The sequence below is a fragment of the Microcebus murinus genome, chromosome 8 (genome assembly GCF_040939455.1).
Source record: "Microcebus murinus isolate Inina chromosome 8, M.murinus_Inina_mat1.0, whole genome shotgun sequence".
Lineage (NCBI taxonomy): Eukaryota > Metazoa > Chordata > Mammalia > Primates > Cheirogaleidae > Microcebus > Microcebus murinus.
Window position 1 is genome coordinate 37,129,084 of NC_134111.1, and position 24,664 is coordinate 37,153,747.

At 37.8% G+C, this 24,664-nt stretch overlaps 1 protein-coding gene across 5 annotated transcripts in view; it reads left to right on the forward strand.

Moving 5' to 3' along the window:
* Positions 1–24,664, forward strand: part of GPD2 (glycerol-3-phosphate dehydrogenase 2) — a 143,861-nt gene that overhangs the window by 23,335 nt on the left and 95,862 nt on the right. For 2 of the 5 annotated variants that reach the window (XM_012742734.3, XM_012742732.3), the window contains exon 2: positions 12,880–12,989. In XM_012742734.3, the coding sequence (XP_012598188.2) occupies positions 12,888–12,989 (102 nt within the window). In that variant the 5' untranslated portion in view covers positions 12,880–12,887. Of the gene's footprint in view, positions 1–10,634; positions 10,723–10,762; positions 11,077–12,879; positions 12,990–24,664 lie in introns of those variants that run through there. The other 3 variants (XM_012742733.3, XM_076005551.1, XM_076005552.1) reach the window with 3 other exon arrangements.

Sequence of the window (24,664 nt, forward strand, 5' to 3'; positions counted from 1 at the left end):
TCAGGAGTGGCAGATATATTTTCTTTACATCTAAGCACAGAAAAAATGTTCTAATTGTTTCTAGAGCAGAAGCAGCTAGCATTGCCACATTGCTTTCAAGATAATGTGGGTCTGTTCAGATGAGGCAGAATTAAAATAAGAATTTTCTCTTTCTAAGGCCTGGACTCTGTGTGTGTGTGTATCTGATTCGAAATTCTTAATCTTCCTAAGAGCCATGGGTTGTTTGGTTCATCCACGGCCTGTATAGCAAAATCCAGAAGTTATCTGGTAAACTCCACTGACCTAGAACACAGGAAGGAAGGGGAAAAAGGGCCTCTGAATAGTTAGAGCCAGAATGTTGAAAATCCAAATGCTAAACTGCTAATAATAGCTCCTTTTGCTTTGCTCAGAGCTGTTTATTTGTATTTGAAACACAGTTTCATCTAACTTGGCTCTCATTTTTTTAACCACAGTGGTAACAAATTATAAGTGAGTTGGAGAGCTCAAAGATCAACAGGGAAACTTAGCATTAGGCTGATAGTTTGGAAGAATAGAGGGAAACTTTATAAAGCAGATAGAGGAAGAATTCACAGGGGAGCAGCCTGTGACTTGGGGCCACATAGTAAAGGGGATAATAATATTCTCCCTCCTGTTCCAGAGGGCATCACCCTACCATAGCCTGTACCTATGAATGCCTCTAAATCATCGATAATTGAATTCATGATTAATATTATTTAAGAAGATGAAGTGTGTCTTGCATTTTTGAAATATGGTATTTTAATACAAAAGACATTAGCACTTTTTTTTTTTTTAACTGTGAACTCCACCCAAATGTAAACTCTTTGAAGGTAGGGATTTTTGTGTTTGCTCTCAGTTGTATGCTCAGTGCCTGGCCCAAGATAGATGATCAGTAAATAATTATTGCATGAAAGAATGAATGTAAGCCTTTATTATCCAACAGTGCTAAATAAATAAGACATTGAAAGAATGCCACCTTGAATGCATGAGGTTTTTTTTTTCCCCCTACATGTTTGAATGAAGAAAAATCATAAAATAATACAATTTTAAAGTTAAAATAGCTTTGGGCATTTTAGGGATACCTCATTTATAGTTGGAGTGAGGATCAGCTAGCTTAAATGATTTACCTGAAATCACAAAGTAAGTTAGTGGGCTGGTCCAAGTGCAGTGGTGTTTACAACTAATTTGGTCACAACCAGCTATAGATTCCTTTGTTCCTTCTCTACTCCCACTCCTTCACTTGACTAACCTTAAAAAAAAATGAAAATAAAAAAAAAATTAAAACAAAACCAAAACAAAACCCAACGTAAGTTAGTGGAAAAGACAGAATTATAAGGCAAGCCTCCCTAATCTTTCCTTCCAGAATACCTCCTGGTGATTTTCTTTTTTAATCTGATGTTTTGGAAATTGAAAGAATATAGAGTTCTTTTTCTTTTTTTAAATCGATGACAGCTTTATAGAGAATATTGAATAGAACTTTTTTTTTTTTTGAGACAGAGTCTCACTTTGTTGTCCAGGCTAGAGTGAGTGCCGTGGCGTCAGCCTAGCTCACAGCAACCTCAAACTCCTGGGCTTGAGTGATCCTTCTGCCTCAGCCTCCCGAGTAGCTGGGACTACAGGCATGTGCCACCATGCCCGGCTAATTTTTTATATATATATCAGTTGGCCAATTAATTTCTTTCTATTTATAGTAGAGACGGGGTCTCGCTCTTGCTCAGGCTGGTTTCGAACTCCTGACCTTGAGCAATCCGCCCGCCTCGGCCTCCCAAGAGCTAGGATTACAGGCGTGAGCCACAGCGCCAGGCCTGAATAGAACTTTTATCTTCTCTATTTAATCTCTTCAAATTTTAGACTGTCACATGCTGTGTGATATTAGTTATGTTATGATTGCTTCACAGTATCTTATGCACAATGACTAGACTATAGTACTTGAATGCTTTCCACTTAGGGTGTATGGCAACCCTTTTAAAGAAGAAAAGAAAAATCTAAAAGGAAGAGGTTTGGAGAAGATTCCTCATTCAAGTGGGGAGAGTAAGATCTTATGACCAAGGCTGTTTCAGCCAAGATGACACATAGAAATATAACTTTGCTCATTACTTTTTCATAGGTGAAGGAAAATGCAGTGTAATTTCTTTACTTTCTTTACTTTTTATTGGGTGGGGGGATGGAGCATCTAGAAAATGTTATATTTTTTCACATACTTTTGAACAGGGTTTTTGATAGCAACGTGAGTTACTTTAGTCCGTCTCTCCTTTTGTCTGATTATTTCCTTAAGGGTCAGTCGTTTTTAGGGAGTGTTTAGCACATCTCAGTGTTTTTTGTTTTTTGTTTTTTTGAGACAGAGTCTCGCTTTGTTGCCCAGGCTAGAGTGAGTGCCGTGGCGTCAGCCTAGCTCACAGCAACCTCAAACTCCTGGCTCGAGCAATCCTCCTGCCTCAGCCTCCCAAGTAGCTGGGACTACAGGCATTCGCCACCATGCCCGGCTATATATATTAGTTGGCCAATTAATTTCCTTCTATTTTATAGTAGAGACGGGGTCTCGCTCTTGCTCAGGCTGGTTTCGAACTCCTGACCTCGAGCAATCCGCCCGCCTCGGCCTCCCAGAGAACTAGGATTACAGGCGTGAGCCACCGCGCCCGGCCCACATCTCAGTGTTTTTAGGGAGTGTTTAGCATATCTAGTGTTTTAGCACATCTCAGATTTCCTTTGCATATATGCATTGTGTGTATATTTTGGCTCTTTGATGATAGCTCCTTTTATATATGTGGATTATTAGACATGCAGAGGAGTGAATTTTAAATGAAAATTTCAACAGGCTACAGGAGAAAAAAAGACTACAGGATGTAAATTGTGGCTAGTTTTGTTTCCTGGGGATCTTCTCAATCTCATGGAAGCAGAGTAACTAGTCTCCCCGCCCCAACATACTTCTTGGTTTCTATTTTAACTCTCAGTCACAGCTTATACATTAAATATTTGTGTAGTGCTGTTTGTAATGTAACTGTATTCAAATTTAGAACTTTTTTATAATGTGAATAAATTAAATTAACTTAAATTATTGTGCTATAAATAATTATAAAAGCTCAGTGTTTTTAGTAAGCTCAGAATTTAAGGTATGTTCAGCAAATATTTCCCCAAATGCATTTCTAATGACATATATAATGTGATTGAAACTGGAATTTTTGAAAGAATTGGTACATTTTCTTCTTATTCAGTGATAAAAATAATGAACAAAAGCTGAGAAAATCAATTAACATTGGCATTTTGAAGTTAAAAAAAGTCAGCTTTTTAAAAAGTTTTGTTTGTGCTTATTACATTTGAAGCCTAATACCTTCCACATGTACAGAAATCTCATACCTTCTACATGTGTATTTCAAAAAAAAAAGAGAGATTTCAGAATAATTATCTTGAAGCTCCTTAAGATTTTTTTATGTCTTTAAAGAAAATTGCCTACATTCAATAGATCTATTTTCTAATTCACAGAGCTATATTTCATAAAAACATAAAGTACTTGAAAAAGAATAAAACATATCTCTGATTAAGATGCACGTACATAGAAACTTAACTATCAGAAGCACCTTTTTTTATGAACATGTTATTTGATTGAAATTTTCTTAACAGTGCATTTCTTTTGGCCATAAAGTTCATTATCATCCATATATGTTATGTAAAAAACATTTTCATTTGATTCACAGTGATTCTGTAATATTTTATAGCATCTAAGCCTTTTTAAAGTATATTTATTTATATGGTGAAGTGAATTTTGTTTTCTTATGAAACATTTTGGGATGTGTATTCAACAGCCATGATTGCCGTTACTTTATATAGCTTTGTTATAGTTCAGTATGGATGAGAGGCATGGTATATTTCAGTGTTAACACAGACATTTTGAACTCTATTGTTTGGTGGGCAGTTTATTATCTGGTAAAGTAAAGGGCTTTTTCTTATTTTAATTACTGAAATAGATTCTGTAACTGCATGTAAAATCTAAAAGAGGGTTTGTGCTGCCAAAGGAATGTCATCCGTTTTCTTAACCCAATAATAGGGCTGGAAAAAGGGCAAACAGACTGAAAGAAGCACAAGACTAGTGTGGTCTGTTTGACTAATGGACATTTTTATTGTATGTGTGATGCTTTGCTAACGTTCCTTCTTCCCTAAGGCAGAATTAAAGTTTTTTTTCTGGGTCTGCTGTGTCTTTTTTTAATGCTAAGTGAGGCATTTCTTTATAATAATATGTAAATGCAAGTTTGTTTAATTTCATGCTAGCCATGTTTCACTCAGTTCCTTAACCTGACTTGTGTCTTTATAAGGAGTAGACATTTTGGGGAAGGAATGCTCCAAGTTTTCACTTGCAAGGGGTGTTTTATTTTAGGCCTCTCAGGGTTACCCTAAATTACATACATGGTAAAACAAAGAAGGCAGAAATATATTTACATGGAAGATTAAAGATAAGATTGTACGGCTTTAAACAAAAATCTGTGAATATATATAGATATCTAGGATGACAGAGGATATATATTAATTTTGATTTTAAAATGAATTTATAATGGAATACAAATTCATTTGCATGAACTATATTTCTTTATGATTTTTATAGCAATTCCATGAAAGTAAGTACAATAGAAACCATTCTATTATGAATTAAGCCGTGATTATTTGCATTTAATGAATATAAGTATATTATTAGCTAAGATAGGCTTCATTGATTTGTAATTCTATAGTGAACCTCATGAAAATAAGCAAAAAGGCTCAAATTTGACTCTATAGTTCCAGTGTGCATTTTAGAAATGGTAGAAAATATAAGATACATAATATGGCAATTGCCTTGGAAACAGCATATATTTAATAAAAAATTGAGTCTTAATAATTCCCTAGTAGAGTGCAAGCATGCATCCTTATGTTCCCCTAAAGTCCCACCCCTTTCCATATATTTTCATTTTAGAGGACTTTATGAAATAAATGCGTGGCTAATGGTTGCGATATTGTACATTAAATTAAAACAACTAAAACTTGCACATCAAAAAGGTTCATGTAATGATGTTTGAGAGAAATTTTTCATAAACAGAAACTTAACTGGCTCACTTTAAATAATTACCTTTTTTGCTCCTTTTTGAGGGGGTACCTTTTACTTACTTTTTTGAACTCTGCCTCTGAAAGCAGCTCAACCCTAACTCCTTCTTGTCAAACTTCCAGGCTCCTCCCCTCCTTTGAGGCTGAGAAATTGTCCTGGGCTAACCTCTTCCTCAGTCATTCATAGCTGTGGGTTTGCTCCTAAGGTGATATAACTGACCTAAAGATGCCCTGGGGAGACCAGCAGGAAGCTTTTCCAAAAAGTACTTTCTGGCTTGCAGCTATGTGAATCAGTATACATATAGTGTTTGTTTTCTTCCACTTTCTCTTCGTTTCCTGAGTTTTGTTCTCTTTTGTCTTTACTAAAATACTCTCTGTTAAGATTGTTTTCAGTCTTTTGGGTTGGGCCCTTCTGGCGGGGATTTGCTAGAGAAATAAATGGATTAGAAATAGAACTTAACTTGCCCTTCCCAGAGGCAGCCTGGCTTTTTGACAGAGTGTGAAGTCGGGGACAAAGCCAGGGTTTGGCTGCTGTACCAGCAAGCTGCCTGTGAGTATAGTGCTCTACCTTCCTCCTCAACCACAGTCCAAAATTTTGTACATCCCAAATCTGAGGATACATTATATTTCTAACATTTCTGCTGACTTTTACCTGGTTCTTTCATTTATCTTATATTAGCAGGAGAATACTTTGCAGAAAAGGCTTTTTGATTGCCATTTGATATCCTGTTCACTGTATATATTCTTTACAACTGTAGGTTGTTGTTATTGTTGTGTTTATATTTTTTGTTTTGATATAATAGGGGAAGGGCTAGAGAAGAATGTGATTGAAGGATAAAAGTGTCTGCTGTTTTTTTCAGGACTTGATACATTCACTTTTTCCATGGGGGTCGTCTTTTGTGAATAACCTTTGGGTCCATTTCTTACCTAGGCCTAAATCCTTTTTAAAAATGTTTAAAGCAATTGAAGAAACAAACAAAAAAGACAATTCATTTTCAGTATATGGGACTAGGCCTTCTCTGTTTCCAGAGAACAGGCCTCTGATGTTGACTATTTTGTTCATTTATGTTTGACAGCTTTCAAAAAGCACGCTGGAGGGCTCTCTGTGTGTTTCTGTAGGAATCAGAAGCTGCTGTTTAAGATGCATGTGTGTATAAGTGCCTCTGCCTGGCTGGGGGTGGGGGGAGTGATGTGTTTGCAGGCAGAGTGCTAATCATTTTCCCTACTGTAAAGTAAACCTTGGGGAAAGGGTAGAACATGGTGTGCTTTGATTGTTACTTGTCGGTGTAAGCACTCTATCAGCAGATGTTTGGTGTGCCTGAACCATGAGATACTAACTTAAAGGGAATTATACAAAGCAGTTATTATCACATTAATTGGAATAATAAAAGGTTTGCTTTGCTAAAACGTGTCTAGTTCAAACCACCCAGAAATCTTGACTTTTATAATTAAAACAGGGCTACCAGGCAGGAAGATGTTTTTGAACTCACTCCCTCTTCTTCCATTTTGCCATGGACTTGCTGTCAAGGTCGGCGATTACAGACTTGTTTGGTAGGAATTTCTCTGATGAGGTCGTGTACCCTTCTTTTATAAGGTCATGCACATTTCTCTGATCAAAGACACCGGATTTGTACACAAGTGGATTGTCAGGCCTGGCCCTTTAAGTTGTGCCTTCCATGGGTGTGACAGTGTGCTTTGACTTAGAAGAAATGAGGGAGTGGTTTTCTATGCACAGCTATCAGGAGGAGATGGCTGGGTACCTGAAATGTAAGGAGTGTTTTGCTACCTTTGGGCCTACCTAGGCTTAGGTAAAGGGCTTGGTGATGTAGCACTGGCTGCCTCTAGATCTCATTTTGTGTTTGAAATGCCTTGTACATTTGGTTTCTCAGTGTAGGTGATTCAAAGAGCATGGAATGCCTTTATATCTTGCTAGAGAACACATGTCTGAAAGACTGCAAGTCTGGTAGCCGAAATTACTCTTCCAAAAATGATCTTTGAGCTGTTCCTCCTCCCTCCCACTTTTCATGCTTGTGAGGGGTGGGAAGAAATATACTTACTTCTTTGCTGGCATAAGAATCAAAACCCTGAGAAGTTCCTATGTTGTATTAAATTAATGGAGAGCACAGGGATTGGGAAGGTAATTGCCATTTCTGTACAAGAAGCTAGAAAGATAAGAGAGTTTTTGTAAGCATTAAAGGGCCCAGGCCTTCTTCATAAATCTATTTGTGTGGATTCTTAGTTGTGCTAAATTTACATCTTGATAAGTAAGGAGGGAAAAGATAAGACAAGAAGATGAGGAGAGGAGTTTGCGCACCCTATTTGGAGATTTCAGGGCCCAGGAAGTGTGCTCTTGTTCTGCAATAAATTTGCTTGTGGTTAGTTGCTGGGGGAAGGGGACCTTTTGCCTTTTTAAATAGGTGTTATTACTTGATCTTACAAGTCTGAAGTGTGTGGCGTGACAGTGTGACGTGACTTTTGAGTCACCTGAAGTGTAAGGAGCCCAGCCACCCCACCTCCTCCGTATAGCTGTGCATGGAAAACCACTGCCTCATCTATTTTGAGTCATCAATGTTTGTGTGAGTTGGCTTGAGAGTAGCCTTGCCTCTGCATGGGAGGGGGCAGAGTGGTCAGCACTCAGGGACTGTATGAAATAGGATCTGAAGGCTTGTTCTCATTGTTGGAGTCACTTTGATTATGATAGGAGACCTAAAAGGACAACTAAGAATTCAGTTGAGCCAGATAAGTTGCAGCAGTCAGCTAGAAACATGGGTCACCAAACTTTGAGAAGTGGCAAATCCAGTTTTCCTTTGCTAGGAGTAAGCACATTTTATTGTGTAGATGTTACACCTGTGATTTCTGGGCAGACGTTTCCCAAGCCATACCTTTAGCTCTGATTACTCTTGAGAGTTTTAGACCCTTATATCCATCTGTTTGCTGTTTTCTCCGAATAGGTGTTCTTTCAAGATCTCACATTTTCTTAGTTCCACTCTGAGCTCCTCTTCTTCCTTAAACCTGTTTCTCTTTCTAGATCTTAATGTTGTAATGTTGGGGCCAAGTCCTAGCTAGCTACTCTGGCTAAAACCTCTTACTGTGTGCAGTCTCTTCCCACTTCCTCTTGTAATTGGTTGTAAGGTCCTGCCATGATCTCTAATTGTGTGCTGTTGTTAGAGATTTTGGCAAAGCATCAATCTCTGCATTTGCACTTTCCGGTGTGGCCTTAAACCAGGTTCTTATCCTCTTGCACAAAGACTATGTCATTGCCCTCTGACGGGGTCTCTATCTTCATCATAAACTTCGACACAAAAATCAACTTGAACCCTCTTTATACAACATAGGACAAAATATCTTGCTTCCTTGACCTCTAGGCTCAATTCCCCATTGTCAATAAAATAACATAGAAACATAGAAATATCTTACTTCACATGTACAGAATCTTCTCCTCTCTTGCCCTGGACTTTTTTTTAAACTTCATTTCCAGCTGAACATTATCTCTATGCCAAACTGATAACTGCTTGTACGTCTCTAGAATGTTACAGTTATGTTCCTCTTTCTTTCTTTTCTTTTCTTTTTTTTTTTTGAGACAGAGTCTCGCTTTGTTGCCCAGGCTAGAGTGAGTGCCCTGGCGTCTGCCTCGCTCACAGCAACCTCAAACTCCTGGGCTCAAGCAATCCTCCTGCCTCAGCCTCCCGAGTAGCTGGGACTACAGGCATGCGCCACCATGGCCGGCTACTTTTTTTCTATATATATTAGTTGGCCAATTAATTTCTTTCTATTTATAGTAGAGACGGGTCTCAAACTCCTGACCTTGAGCGATCCGCCCGCCTCAGCCTCCCAGAGTGCTAGGATTATAGGCGTGAGCCACCGCGCCCAGCCTATGTTCCTCCTTCTCTTTCAGATCTTTCTCCATCTAGAACTTCCCCTACTCACTCCCCTCCTATTCCTTTTTTTTCTTCAAGATCCTTCTCAAATATTCTCTCTTCTTTGAAGCCTTCTTTAATTCTTTTAGTCAGAATCAATCTCTTGCTCCACTATAATGATATGACACCTTGCTTTCTTTTCTTCCAGAGTATCTATAACACTCAGTATGGCACAACTAGTTATGCGACAGAGTTACAAGACAGACTTTGGGATTTAATCCTACAAGTAGACTGTAAATTCCTTATGGGCAATTGATAAACTCACAGATATATTTAGTTGAGTACCATTTTGTTTATGTTTTGTCAGCTGAGCTGGTGTTCTCCTTGTAAGAATTAGAGGGCTAGCATTGGTCTGTGCCAAGGAAGGGGTCAATCCTGAGTCATTGCATATGTGATTTCATTAATAGGCTGTAAAACTTGAATGTTAAGCTATGATAACAAAGCTAATTATTATTATTAATTTTTTTGGATAATTTTTCTCCCTCTAGTTTTCTCAAACTTTTAATTGCAAAAGGTAAAGATTTGTTTATATTTTTGGTTCCCTTTTTTGCTAATTTCCTGGTAAAGCTAAGAAATAATCTTTTCTTCTTTGTAATCACTGCGAAAATTTTTCTCCTTACAATGGAATGTAAATGGGTACATGGTGTCCACAGCATGTAGTTTATATTTATATGGTTTTATGTTTCTTTCAACATTAAAATAAAGTTCTTACATGACCTGGCTGAAGATTACTAGTAGATACTTTGCCAGAAGCTTCGTCATTGCCTTAGAGAGAAACCCAAGTGCCAAGGGATTGTACACTTTGGGCCATTATTTGAGAATAGGGCTTTCTTTTGGAGCGACAGCTTCAAATGGTGTAGCTTTTGGGGAGAAGTTGAGACCAAAGGCAAGGGAGAACCACCCAGTGGTCAAGAGCATAAATGCAGCCATGGTTTTCTCACTTACCAGAAAGTGACTTTGGGCAAATCTGCTATTTTATCTGAACCTCAAGGGCCTCTTTTACGAAATTAGATGTTGTGAGGATGAAATGAGCTGATGTGTGTAAAGAATTGAAAACACAGTACCTGTTACCTAGCAAACACTCTCATCATTATAACATTCATAATAACAATAACAACAATAATAATGATAATCTTAGGAGAGCCAGGTGAAACTGACTGATTCTGTGCCTTTGTTTTTGAGTTATCCATGAGAGTGGTTTATTTGTTATAATGAGCTAGATAATCTTACTGAAGGATTTGATCACAATAGAAATAATGAGCCCTTAAGCAGAGGTTATTTTATGAAATTATCAAAAAAGGAAACTATTGATTATAGTCAATATTATTGCTAACTCTGCAAAATAATATGTGAATGCATTTTTTCATTAGTATTATTGGCTCATTGAGAAAATGTGTGAAAATATCCCCCTTTGCAATTTTTGGTTGCAGACAAATCAAATTGAAATAATACAATAAGGTGGGCAAGGGAATGTGGGGACCCACACACTTGGAAAAACTAGGTCCAGACTTAGCTGGCTGATAAAACACCTGATGCTGAGACATTTTCATTGACTGTGTTATTTTTAACATCCCTCAGTTGGCCATGTTGATATGTAGTACCCTTTGTGAGGTCAGCAGTGACATTGTCAATAAGACAGAAGCAATGATACTAAGCTAAAGTGAGTCTATCAGTCACAACATTCACATCCTAGGGACCACCAGGCTGCTACCTGTATGGGTCAGGCACGTGTACTGTTTAGGTAAATAGAACTGGAACTCGATTCTCTGTCTCCAGTTGTCAGGTCCCAGTTAGCCTTGAGCACATTCTCTCTCTCAGCTGCTAGGGTTTTCACTGTTGTGTGATAGGCACCCCTGTGAACATTCATAGCAGTGCCTTGAATGGTGATGGTGAGCTATGACAAATGGGTGCCTACTAAATTGAGATTTTTACTGTCAGAGCAACCTAGGATATAAGGTTTTGCTTAGGGTTGACTGTGAATAGTTCTTAGCCAGCGTATACCGACTATCTTGTGGGAAAGAGGGGATGGTTTATACAGCAAAGAGAGAGTAAAGAAGAAGCAGCAGACTACCTATGCATGTGAAATATCTTCCTGGTAAGAATTTTTTTTTTTTTTTTTTTTTTGAGACAGAGTCTCACTTTGTTGCCCAGGCTAGAGTGAGTGCCGTGGCGTCAGCCTAGCTCACAGCAACCTCAAACTCCTGGCTCAAGCAATCCTCCTGCCTCAGCCTCCCAAGTAGCTGGGACTACAGGCATTCGCCACCATGCCCGGCTAATTTTTTGTATATATTAGTTGGCCAATTAATTTCTTTCTATTTATAGTAGAGACGGGGTCTCGCTCTTGCTCAGGCTGATTTCGAACTCCTGACCTCGAGCAATCCGCCCGCCTCGGCCTCCCAGAGAGCTAGGATTACAGGCCCTGGTAAGAATTTTAATAACAAAGATGAATCTTAGAATTTAGGAATTTGTCAGAAAGAATGAGATCAGAGCAAAAAATAAAATTTTAAGAAATGCCAACTTTTTATTTTAGTATATAATTTATAGTATTCCAAAATAAATTTTCTGTAGAATCATAGTTACCAACTGTACTAAAATTCTTTAATTTAGGATAGTATGGTAATAGATACTGTGGATCCATTATGGACCCAAACATTTAACTGTATCATAATTTATGTTGAGATACTATGGCTTTTAGTATCCTAAGTTAAATTGCCTTCATAATAAATGCATTCTTAACTTGTGAGATATCAGTGGGTATGTGTACATTGTGTTGTTCAGATAGGGCAGAGCTCCACCCATACGGGAAAATAGAGTAGTAGCTTCCCTGTAAGACATGGGCGTGGCAGCTGCTTTAGTGAATGGAAGTTCTAAGGCGGGTCAAATTTCTTAACTTTAAGAATTTTTCTTAGGGGGGAATCACACAGTGTTATCTTTTTACGTTTAACAAAATAGATGCGGGCACGAGGATCTTGGGTGGAATTTTCATTTTTATGCAATATTTCTGGTTTCTGAAAAAGTAAAAGAATAATTTTAAGTCCTCAAAAAACAAAACAAAACAAACTTAAAACATTCCACCAGTCCAGTAGTGGAAAGCAAGTGAGAGGAAAGAGCTAAGACCGTGCAGAACTTTATTTAGTAACATACAGTGAACACAAAAGAGTGCTTGATCTCTGGAGGGTTTCTATTGAAATGGTGGTGTCATGCAACTCTGGCTAGAAGAAAAAATGTTTTTTTTTAAAGTTCTCCTAATGAAAGGAATTACAGCAGTTTACGTTTGTCAGTTTGTGAAAGCATCAAGGCACGGTATCCTTTGACTTTTTATCTGCAAAGCATAGACTCTCTTAGTGTAGAAATGTAAGTGTGTTGGCTTTTGGCTCTAGTGAGAACTTCATTAGGAAGCGAAAAACTTGGGAAGGGAATTTTACCACAATTTGAATTAAATGCTTGCCAAAGAATCTGAAGCCAGCCTGAGGTTTATTGTTATGTTGAGTGACCCAAGACTTCCACCACTTCTCCTTGTGGAGGGGATTAGCTTTTGAACAAATTTGCAAGTACAGCATGCAGCTTTGTCAAATACCCAATGACATTTCTTTTCAGGGCTCTCTTGACTTTATACTGTTTAAATATCTTCAGTTGTCTCTTAATTTGCTTTCCTTTAATTCCTGTCAGATCTGAAAGTAACTTTTACATAGTCAATTCCCTTGTCTAGGTTTCTTTGGTTATTACTTTTGAGTTGCTCTTTATAAGTTGGTGTGTTAGTAACTTCCTTATTTTATGTTTTCTTTTCTTGTTTAACATGGTTTCATAATCTACACAGTGCCTTTTTATTATTAGGATTGTTATGCAATAAAAATCCCAATTGACTTCTTTTTGTTTCACTTTTTTTTTTTCTTTGTAGGCTAAGAAATGGCATTTCAGAAGGCTGTGAAAGGAACTATTCTTGTTGGAGGAGGTGCTCTTGCAACTGTTTTAGGACTCTCTCAATTTGCTCATTACAGAAGGAAGCAAGTGAGTAACAGTACATGTATTGATTATAATATGCAATTTAAGTCCGCTAAAGAACTGTAGATGGGGTGTGTGTATACTAACGATTTCGTTGAGAAATTACTTTTAAAGTTTCTCAGTTTGATCTGGAAGATGCTAATTTAGGATGGTTCCTTAATGATCCTTGAGAACTGTGCGTTTTTTTTTTAAAAGTGAATTTCTTTTTCAGGAAGCATTGTTTAGCTTCTGTTTTGGCTCTTTGGTTTTTAAAAGACTGCTTCATTTATGAGTGCCAGGGCTTGTTCATTTAGACTTCCCTTGTCTAATTCATCGAAATGTCTGGATACCTTCTATGTTCCGGCCAAAAGTTTGTCTTATTAGAAGGCAGGAGGCTGAGAAAGGAAATGGAAAAGAAAAGGCCTAACTGAACCCTAGTTTTATTTCTTAAAAGGTTTGGTTACTTATGTATTATTACCTTGTATGAGGTAAAAATTTCAGTGGAATAGAAAGCCATGAAAATGAGATTGGTACGAAGTTTCCAAATAATTTTAAATGTTCAGTTTATTTTCATTTTATTTTTTTCCTTTGCACGACAACTGTGCCTTCCTGTAGTTGAAATTGATGCCAGGAAATAATTTTGCTGAATGGTTTTGTTCTTTTCAGGCTTGAAATGCTGGCAACCATCTCAGTAGTTAGTATCAGTCTCTTGTTGCCCCTCCCCTATGCCATTAGGGCATTTTGTGATACCTGCTTGGTAGTGTGTTCCTTTTGCAAAGTTGAAGGTGAAGGAATTTGGTAAGCTCTGTGTAACTGGGTGATCCACGAGCTACTCATTTTCTACATTTTTGTGGATACCTTTAAACTGTGGGTTATCTTGTATTTGTTTCTGTTTCTTTGTGATACAGGGTGGTAGAATCAGGCACATTGCTTGGAATCCCATATCCTGAAAGGTACCACTTCACAACACATATTAGGAAACATCTATGTGCTGGCTTATAGTTGTAAAAAAACAAGATCATTGTTATGTTCTTCCTCCTAATGATGGACGATATAGAATAGATTGTGTTAGTCTTTCTTTTGCATTCTGAACTGTAAGCACATTACCCTCAAGGTTTCATAAGGCAGATATTATTATTTTTTAAATTAACACATAATAATTGTGTATATTTATGGGATACATAGTGATGTTTCAATACATACAATGATATTATTGACTGGGTGACTTGCTATTGAATCTCTTCCTCACCCATTGATTGTGCATAATGCACTATTTCTTTTAAAAGATTGCCTTGGTTTCTTAAAAGTAAGAGTGAAAAAATGTTGCTTCTGCTGAGGCAATTTCACAAGTGCACTTCTCTTTGGGACATTGGTGTTAAGAGATTAGATTACTCCTGCCATCTTCACCAGTGCTATCTGAAATGATACTGGAAAATGCCAATGCCAAAGGTCACGATATCTAATATGATGAGTTGTTGCTAAATTTATACCTGGTTTATATCTTTTAACCACAGTAAGCATGTTCTACTTCAGAGTTTATAGCTTAACTTTGTACTTAGATAATATCGTTTCATTTTTGTGTGTGTGTTTGATTTCTCTCTAATAATTGACCTTACAGAATAGAATAAACAGAAGATTAAGAAATCAAGTTAAGGGTGGATTTTAGTCAGTAAAATCAAGGGCCTATTGATTCCTGGGACATTTTGTCATTTTATCCTTCCTAACTTAGACATCCTGACCACCCTAATAGCCAAATGAAATGGATATCAGCAGCTTAAAGTCATTTATAATTTTAACCTGACAAGTTCTGTTGAAAAAAATTACTACAGGCATATTCAGTCAATGAGTTGCATAAGAAATCCAACTGTGTACATTTTTTTGGTGGTGATTCTTATCCCTTTAAGACACTGCCATGAGCATATATTTTGGGAGTAGCAGGTGCAATTGTAGCCATAGGGATTGACAAAAATAAATAAATAAGTAAAAGCAAGAATGAGAGAGAGGAAACAATTTATTTGAGCCATTGACATAAAGTGACCACAGGCCTTCCTTAACTCAGCTGTCCTCTCTCAGAAAATATCTGCCAGTCAGAGCCATTCTAGGGGGAGAATGTTCCTGACTTCAATAGTCAAGAAAAGTCTGCCCCTTGAGACACAGTAATTGGCTACACTTTTGTTTGTGCAAGCTGAGGCCTTAAATGTGACTAGGTATGCTCTGTTTTTCTGCAGTGATGCTTAAAGTATTGGCTTACTGCAGGTATATTTACCTACTGTGTTTTTATATTTTTTTCCAATTTCCTAAGATGATTCCAACTGACAAACTGCCTTCTATTAAGAATAAGTTGGTGTAGAAACCCCAGATACTGACGTCCTAGAAAGCTATGTGTTGACCTTAACTTCTGGCCATACTTTGCTGCATTGCCATACTCTCTGTCTTCCTGTACCCTGGCTTGTGATCATTTGGTACTCCCAGTATGAAATGTCCTTCCTAAAGTACAGGCAGGAGCTGTATTCTCAATACAAATGGGCTGATTCTAAAAGTTGGTAAATTGTTAAAACATGTTTGGTGATGAGATAGTGCTATAGGAGTGTTTAGGTGCCAGGTCAGCTCACAAAAACCTTTTACATAAATTCTATAGTTAAATTAGCTTGTGTTTGCAAGGAAAATGCTTATATCTACTTTTTTTTTATTAAATTAAACAGAAACATAGTGTAATTTAAAAAATGTGGATTTATTTACCTTTAAGCCTGTTGGTTGAATCCAAGCCACTGTAGGTGAGGGGATAGAGACCTTTGTGGAGGTTTCTGGGGGCAGGGGAGGGGTCAGAGGTGGCAGCAGCAGTGATTCTTTTATTCTTTCTTTCTTTTTTGTTTTGGAGACAGAATTTTGCTCTGTTGCAGGGCTGGAGTGCCTGTGGCATCAGCCTAGCTCACAGCAACCTCAAACTCCTGGGCTCAAGCAATCCTTCTGCCTCAGCCTCCTGAGTAGCTGGGACTACAGGCATGCGCCACCATGCCCGGCTAATTTTTTCTATATATATTTTTAGTTGTCCAGCTAATTTTTCTCTATATTTTTTAGTAGAGATGGGATCTTGTTCTTGTTCAGGCTGGTCTCAAAGTCCTGACCTCAAGCAATTCTGCCACCTCAGCCTCCCAGAGTGCTAGGACTGCAGACATAAGCCACTGTGCCTCGCTTACTTTACTTCATAGTATGGCTTTTCTTCATACAAGTGTGTTGTTAACATTTATCTTACTTATGTTTATCACTGATGTATAGTGCCCACTCTTAAGCCAAATGAAACCTAGAGGTCCAGATTTAGAAGGTCATCATAGCCTAAGGAGAGAGTTACTATTATTATTAATCTTTTGGAATGGGGTAGTCTGAATCTTCAATTCTATTGCGGAAGGAGATGAACGTTGGCTGATCTCTTTTGTGTCCACCCACGGGGAAGGAGGTTTGCGGCCACATGTGGCATCTGTCTTCCAGGCCTTCTTTAGTTATGCACATAGGGGTTTTTAGAGTGGTCTCAGAGTGGCTTCCTCTTCCTTTCATTTTCCACCTCCCTTTATTTTCTCACCCGTAAGTTGGTGACTAAGTTTCCACAAGGCATCTTGATTTTTTCCTCCTCCCAGACCAGCTGCATGCTGAGGGACAGCAGGCCATACTGGGACATAAGCATTTTACACTCTCTTAAATCTGTCCGGGGGCACAGCAAGCAGACATTTCCACAGGGATATGGAGTTTTTCGAAAGCAAGATGATTGTGATTCACTACTGAGTGCAGGTTGGTTTAATAATAAGCTTTTAGTTGGAAGGGACTTGGAGGACATTTTATCCAGTCTAACACCCAGTGAAAGGAAGTATCACTTTTGGGGGAAGCCTTGTTTTTCTAATTCCAAGCTGGTGAGAGAATGGAGTAGATGGAGAGAGAAATTTAAGTTAGGAGAGGAGGCCTTGGGGTACTTTCAGAACAGGTAAACCTTCATGAGGAGCAGAAGTTGAGAGCCTTAAGAGTCAGGGCTGCATGAGGGTTCCTCAGGAATGGGCGAGGAATGGGGGTGGCCAGGGAGAATGCAGCAAGAACAGGGCAAGGAGTACAAGGACTTAACCCAGGGTGGCCCTGGTCTTTTCATTATAGGCCAAGGCCATTGTTTGAAACTTTTTTTAAACTTAACATTTATTTCATACCTTCTAGGTCCTAACTGGAAAAACTGATATGATGGCGTGGGCTTCTTTTTAACCCCAGTGATGTGGTTGATATAACAAAACCTATTTAGGTCTGAGGTGGGCTCTCTTGAGTAACACCTGCTGCGTTTGTTCCTTCCATTACCCACTCTGAAGGGCTGGTGGGCCTTGAGAGCTGATTCTGAGGTGCAGTCTGAGAACCACTGAGAGCTTGTTCTCAAAGCCCGGATGTGAAAGACTGTTCTCTTTATTTTTCCCATACCATAAATAGGCAGGGAGTGGGCTTCAGCACATGGAAACCAAGATCTCTTTTTAGTGGGAGGGAGGAGTGATCTTATTAGCATCAGGGAATTGATCGATGTTCCATTCAAAAGCAGCATAACAGAAAGGCCAAGAACATGATCTTTGGAATAGTCTTTGTAGATTGCCTGCAGTGCCTAGCTCTACTTCTTTCTTTCTTTTATTTTTTATGTTTCCTCATCTTTATTTACTTATTTGTTTTCCCTTTTATTTTTAGTTTCATGTCATAAAACACTATAACTTATTCCTTCCATCTAGCTGTAACTTTGTATCCATTAACCAACCTCCCTCTGTCTTCTCCCCCACCTTTCCTAGCCTTTAATACCCACAATCCTACTCTCTACTTCTATGAGCTCAATTTTTTCTTTTGACTCCCATATGAATGAGAACATGCATATTTATCTTTCTGTCTCTGACTTATTTCATTTAATATAATGTCATCCAGGCTCACCATGTTGCTGAGAATGAGAGTATTTCATTCTTTTTAAAAGCTGAATAGTATTCCATTGCATGTATAAAACCACTCATCTGCTGATAGACATTTAAATTGATTCCATATCTTGGCTATTGGGAATAGCTAGCTCTATGTTTTTTTTTTTTTTTTTTTTTTTTTTTTGAGAGAGAGTCTCACTCTCTTGACTGGGTTAGAGTGCCATGGCGTCAGCCTAGCTCACAGCAACCTCAAACTCCTAGGCTTAAGTGATCCTCCTGCCTCAGCCTCCCAAGTTGCTGAGACTACAGGCATGTGCCACTGTGTCTGATTAATTTTTTCTATTTTTAGTTGTTTGGCTAATTTCTTTCTATTTATAGTAGAGACATGGTCTCGTTCTTGCTTAGGATGGTCTTGAACTCCTGAGCTCAAGCAATCCTCCCACCTTGGCCTCCCAAAGTGCTTGGATTACAGGCGTGAGCCACCTCTCCTGATCCCTCTATTTCTTAATAGTTAAGCGATTATGGACAATTTTCTTAAATTCTCTGGGCCTCATTTTCTGCCATCTGTAAAGTGGGGATAACAGTGAGACTTCTTTCAAAGGATTGTTAAATAGCAGTGAAATCTGGAAAAGTTCCTGGAACATAGGAAGCTTTCAAAGTGTTATGAAATTCCCAGGTAACATGAATATAAAGTGTGGTTGTAGTTAGCAAGAAAGTTGCTCTTGTCCTTGCATTCAGGGATACCTTGTTAAGACTTTGAGATTAGTAGCAAATGGTATATGCTTTATCTGAGGTTGTAGGAGAATGGCTCCAAAACAGGTATACAAACACTCTTCTGTTTTCTCGTTTTCTGATCTGAGAATGAGCTAGGTGGGCAAACCCAATTATTGACTTAAACTCTTTAACTGTTGTATTAAATTCCTTGAATGTCCCACTATTTCTTTTCTTTTTTCTATTTAGACTTACATGAATTATGGCAGACTTGATTTATATGGCTGATATGTTCTTAAAAAGTTACATGAATATAGTCTTTTTGATAAATTGATATATAGTACAATGCTATGCATTGGAATTCTATGGTGAAACATTTTTGAAAAACAGGTAATATTGGAAAAAACCTCTTAACTTTTTTTGGAGGGTAAGTCTGAATTTTCATGTATCATTTTAGCTTGAAATGGGATGTAATTAAACTATTGCTTCTTTCCCAAAGCCAGTGATGTTAGAGCACGTGATGTAGTAATAATATAGTTGCTCATGACAGGATCTTCATGCTTTGCAAAATAGCCTCTCACTTTGTAAGAGATAGCAATTCACTACACTTGTGAGTAGCTTACAAAATACTACAGTTCATTTTATCATATGTGTTAAGGGAATATGAAAAAAATGATAGCAGTGATGTGTTAGGTGAGTTGAAATACACTTAAATCTATACTACCTTTATTGTTAGTATTATCAAAACCCAAGAGAAAAAAATATTTATGCTAATGAGAGGCAGAGTGAAGCATGGATAATTAAAATCCACACAGATTTTGAGAACATTGTTTTAACTTGTAATTTCAGTCTCTCCTCTCAATATATTGTTTTTAAGAGTTCTAATAAAACAGTGCTTTTTGAATGGTGGGACCAGTGACTCCAAAGTTAAGTCAGTGGTGAAAGATAAGATTGGAGAAGAAGTAAAACATAGAATGATCAAATCTAGTCCAAATAAGATCTACTTTGTGATTTATTTTAACAGACCCCCCAAATGAAACAACATTTAGCTTCCTGAATGTGTCTGTTATACGAGTGTGACTGGGTTTTGGTGAACCTGTTGTTGTGCATGGGTTGTGAAAGCTTTCAGATTTCCAATTTCTTTATAAAGTAAAGACAGTGTCACTTTACTTGTAGGCTTTTCCCCCCACGAAGTATATACTGTATATACTGTCAGTTTATACAAGTCGGTGATCATAGTACCTGGCACATAGCTGGTCGTTAGTATCTGTTATACTTCTTTCCCCTTCCCCTGATATAGGATATGAATATTTGAAATAGACCTAGCCCTATTATGCTTAATAAGAAAGACATAACATCAGATATCTTTTAAATAGCTGAGCTTTTATAGGTTTATAAACAGTATTTCTCTTTAAAAAAATCTTACAAAATGCTATAAAAATAAATGTTCTTAAACAGTCTTCATTATTATTGATTTCTAAAAAGTTCTTTCCTTGAGCATAACTGAAACTTTGTGCCCCTTGACCAACATCTCATTTTTCCCCTTCTTACCCCATCCCTGCCCTTGGTAACCATTGTTCTACTCTCTGCCTGTATGAGTTTGACTGTTTTAGCTCTCATGTATAAGTGAGATCATATAGTGTTTGTATCTGTGTCTGGCTTATTTAACTTAGCATAATGTCCTCTAGGTCTATCCATGTTGTCATAGATGGCAGGATTTTCTTCTTTTATATGGCTGGATAATATTCTGTTGTATGTATTTCTTTATCCATTCATCTCTTATGGACATTTAGGTTGTTTTCCACATCTTGGCTATTGTGAATATATTCTTCATGTGGCATCTAACACCATAGTTCCCGCTTCAACATTAAAATCTACAAAAATGGCTATTTTTGAAGGTGGAAGGAAGAACTAGAGGTTGTGTATATGAAGGTGGATAAAGAACTAGTCATTGAGTAATGGGCCTCTCAGTTCTACCTGCCTGCTTAAAGAGCCATCAACATCAGCATCATGTTCCTGAAAGTTAAGTAAGATGAGGGCTGTGTTTGACCATTGGAATTATCATTCATGGCCTTGAGAAGGTTGGTTTCAGCAGAATGTGTGGGGTGAAAGATTTTTTAGATTGTCTTCAAGGAAGCAGAGAACAAAATAAAGTAGAGATATCAACATCAGTATCATGTCAAATATGGAGGTGGAAATGTCTTTGCACCATGGCTTTCTGGGGCTTGCATTTGATGGTCTGTCCTTTTGCAGCTTTATCTGTGTAGATTTAGTTTTCTAATTGACAGGGCCTCACCCATCAGGGGAAGATTCAGAATTATGTATGGACTGTATACAATGTCAGCAAGCTGTAAATCTTGGGTTGTAATGTTAAACACATCTCATACTTGTGTATTAATTGGAGTAAGCTAATTGGTGTAATAAACAACCCCCAAAGCTCAGTGCCTTACCACAATGAAGGTTTATTTCTTGCTCACATCACAGTTCAGTGTGCATAGGTAGAGGTCCTATTTCTTGCAATCATTCAGGGACCTGTTATAGGTCTCTTTATTCTAGTGGATCTGTTGTACTGTAGGGCTTTGCTGCCCCACTGGGTCATTTCCACCCAGCTATATGGGAAAGTGGGAATTGCAATCCAGCAATGTTCTCTGGAAGAAGAGAAAAAGTTTTGTTAAGCGTCCAGTCATTATATATATGTCCTGAATTTAGTTTCTTATCTAGTTAACAAATGAGCTGTATTTCTTTTGATGGGAGTTTTATTGTTAGCACTATGCCAAAGACTGTTTCATTCATTTGCTTGTCTTATTTAGAACCCTGTGCATAGATTCCTGGAAGAACTGTTTTTCTCCTAGAAACATAACTAAATTTGTTGGGAATGTGTCTGATATCTAAAGCTTGATGAAGATTCTGAGTACTCTGTATTTTAGATAAGGCCAGTTGAAACTATTCTTAACTACTCTATATGGTTAACTGTTTCTTCAGAGGCATGTTTCATCAAAGTACTAAAATTATGCAGACAGAGCTGGAAATGTTCTCTGAAGAGCATCCTATCATCTTCCTTATAATTTTGGTTTTTATTTAACACTTAGCCCCCAAAGTGGGGCCATGGCAATATCTTGAGTTATAACTCACATCAGGCCTTCGAGGAGTTTGTGATGCTGTTTTGTTGCTGGCATACAAAATCAGCGAGGTTAACTGTACTTCTATAGGTCACTCAGTGAGTCAACGACTGAGCTATGATTAGCGTTGACAGCTGGTGAGCTGCTAGGCTGTTGCTAACTGAGCAACATTGACATTCATTTTGATTTGACTTTGCATTTCATTTTCAACTATTTATTCATTTTAAGGCCTCTTTAAGAAACTTTTTAGGGATATTGTGGGACTGAGGAAACTTTCCATAAATGCTTTGAGGAGAGACCTTTAGCTTTCCTCTCCCCTGTCCCCATCTCCCAGCTGAGTGGTTAGATTATGTTTATATTAGGAAAGCTTCTTCTAGGTAGTTTTGTAAATTAAGAAGGAAATAGATGATTTAAATAGAAATTAGGCGATTCCAGTTTAGCTTATTTATTTTGCAATTTGTGATTTTTCAACAAAGAATTTCTTAGAACTAATTTTACGATACTGAGTACCAACTAAAAAAGTTGTATTTGTATTTGATGAAATAATTGACAGAGAAATGGAGCGTATGTGTCACAGATTTGAACAAAAACTATTTTGAACATAAGGTTAAAGTGTAGCTGAATGCCATCTGGATTATAAAGCCTGGAACTGGTTGTTTGGCTCAGTGGTCAGCATTTTATTCACCTGAGAGGGATGGGGGAAGAGTGAGCCCCCTTTCAGTTCTTGATCCACTTCCAGATATATGCTTTAGGGAAATTTTTAAGGAAAAGTGCTGTTTCTTAGAACCCTGGGTGTCAACTTAATTGCCCAATGTGGCTGGCTACAAGCTAGGCACTTGCGATATCACTGACTACCATTGCTAGTTCTGCATTGCTGGTGCCAGAGAGGTTGGCAGATCTAGGGGCTCAAGTAACGCATAATATGGGCAAAAATGACCTAGCAGAGCTGAGGATGTCCAATTTAGAGTTAACCTGGGGATCCAATTCTGATTCTTTTAATTACTTGCCCAATGGATAACTAAACTAGGTTGGCTCACTGGTCCAAGGATTTCTCCTTTCTATGGTGATTGTGAGTGAGACGTAAGGAGCTAGCCTATTAGAGTGTGTGTGTTTAGCAGCCTCTAGATAAATAATAGTTCTGTCTCTACTTGCCTCTCTGTCTTCCCCAACCCCAGCCTTACTCTCCACGTTCTTTAATTCACAGCTGTTAGAATTGAAAAGCAATATTAAATTTAGATATCCTCAAACGCATATTCTATGTTTTAAAAATATTTATTTGAAAACCATTAGAACATATGCCCCAAACCTCAGAGCACGTAGTCAATTATGATGTTAATTTATTTGACATAAGTGTAGTCAGACAGATCCAAGAGGTCCCCCCACCTTTTTTTTTTTTAGCTATAAAAAGTTCAATAATTTAGTTGTTTGGATATATTCTGATTGTTATTAAAAGAGCTTCGATGTTAATTCTCAGAGGAATCATAGCCACTCAAAGGCTCCCTTGAGGTGAATCAGACCTTTATTTTCAGCCACCCAGAAAGATGGACTCCTCTCGTTTTCTCTTGTCTGGACCCCAGTAGAGATGACAGTCCACCCATTAGCAACTCTATCTACAGAGTAATCTTGAATCTCACCGAGTATGTTTACACTGAGAATTGTTGCTTACTGTCATGTAAGTATTTTACAAGAAAAAACATCAGTGATTAGAGTCACAAAGTGATTCAGGAGGTGAAGGTAGGTCATTAAAACATATTATGATTCACTATGAAAAGATGTTTGTTGCATTTGCCTTTCAGGAATATATAAATATGGTTAATCTTTTTTAGTGACAAAAACCAGGAAGCAATTTCCCTTAAATTTAAGGATTCCATTGATTGAATCACATAATATGGGAGAGAGAGAGAGTGATAGTTGCAGTCTGAGGTGATTTGCATGAAACCCTGCTTTATACTCCAATTATTACTGTACATGATTACAGGACAACCTGGTTGTTAATTGCCTGTGGTCTTTAAATATGCACTTCTTTCAGGAATAGACACTAATTATTAGATCTTGTTTTTGGTCTCACCCTAAGTTGCAAATGTCTAGGATTTTTTTTTTTTTTAATTTGCAAGTCTAATGATGCACAGACATAGTAAAACTGATCTCATTCTGAATCTTGTTCAGGGTGAATGTTTTCTGGGATGTAAACTCTCAAAGATTATAAACTTGGCTTTTAATTCTCTGAAGGTGCTCATGCGAGTCTTTTGACGAAAGCTGTGTGTTTGCTATCAGAATGCTGGAGGAATTTTCTTTCTAAAATGTAAATGAAAATTGGTTTACAAATTTACAAAAACCCCTACTTCCCCCTCAGGATTAAATATAATCGAAAAAAACAAAGTAAAGTCATATTAAGTATTAGATATTCTCCCAATTCCAACAAGATTAGGAGTGTTTTGTTTGGGAGCTGTGGTTGGAATTAAGCTAGGCAAAAGCAGTTTGCTTTGTGTCATGGGCTCTCCTTTCTTCTCAGTGTTAATGGCTGAATTAGGGAACTGATCTAGAATCTGGTAGTGCCTGACTTGTTCCTGCCTGTAGGCCAGGATTGGCCAACTCATAACCCTACAGGGGACAGACTGGTGAGGCACAAGTGTGAATCCAGTGAGTGGGAACCCTGAGCTCATAAGAGCACACAAGTCTTGCCTAAAGGCGGAACAGCTACTCATTTCCAGCACATATATCTCAGATAGAAATCCAGATTTTTATGTGAAATACTACAGTTTTGAAATATTGGATATGTAATTCATTTTTTAAGAAAATAGTGCTGAACAGAGAAAACATGCTGGTATGACTTTTGGTTTTAGCACATGCTATTCCCACTTCCTTTCCTGGTTTTTGTCACCCAGCTAATAATGCCCATTAGTTTTTCTTCACTTGATTTGGCTGTCAGTTCCAGGAAGCCTTCTCAGGTCTGGAT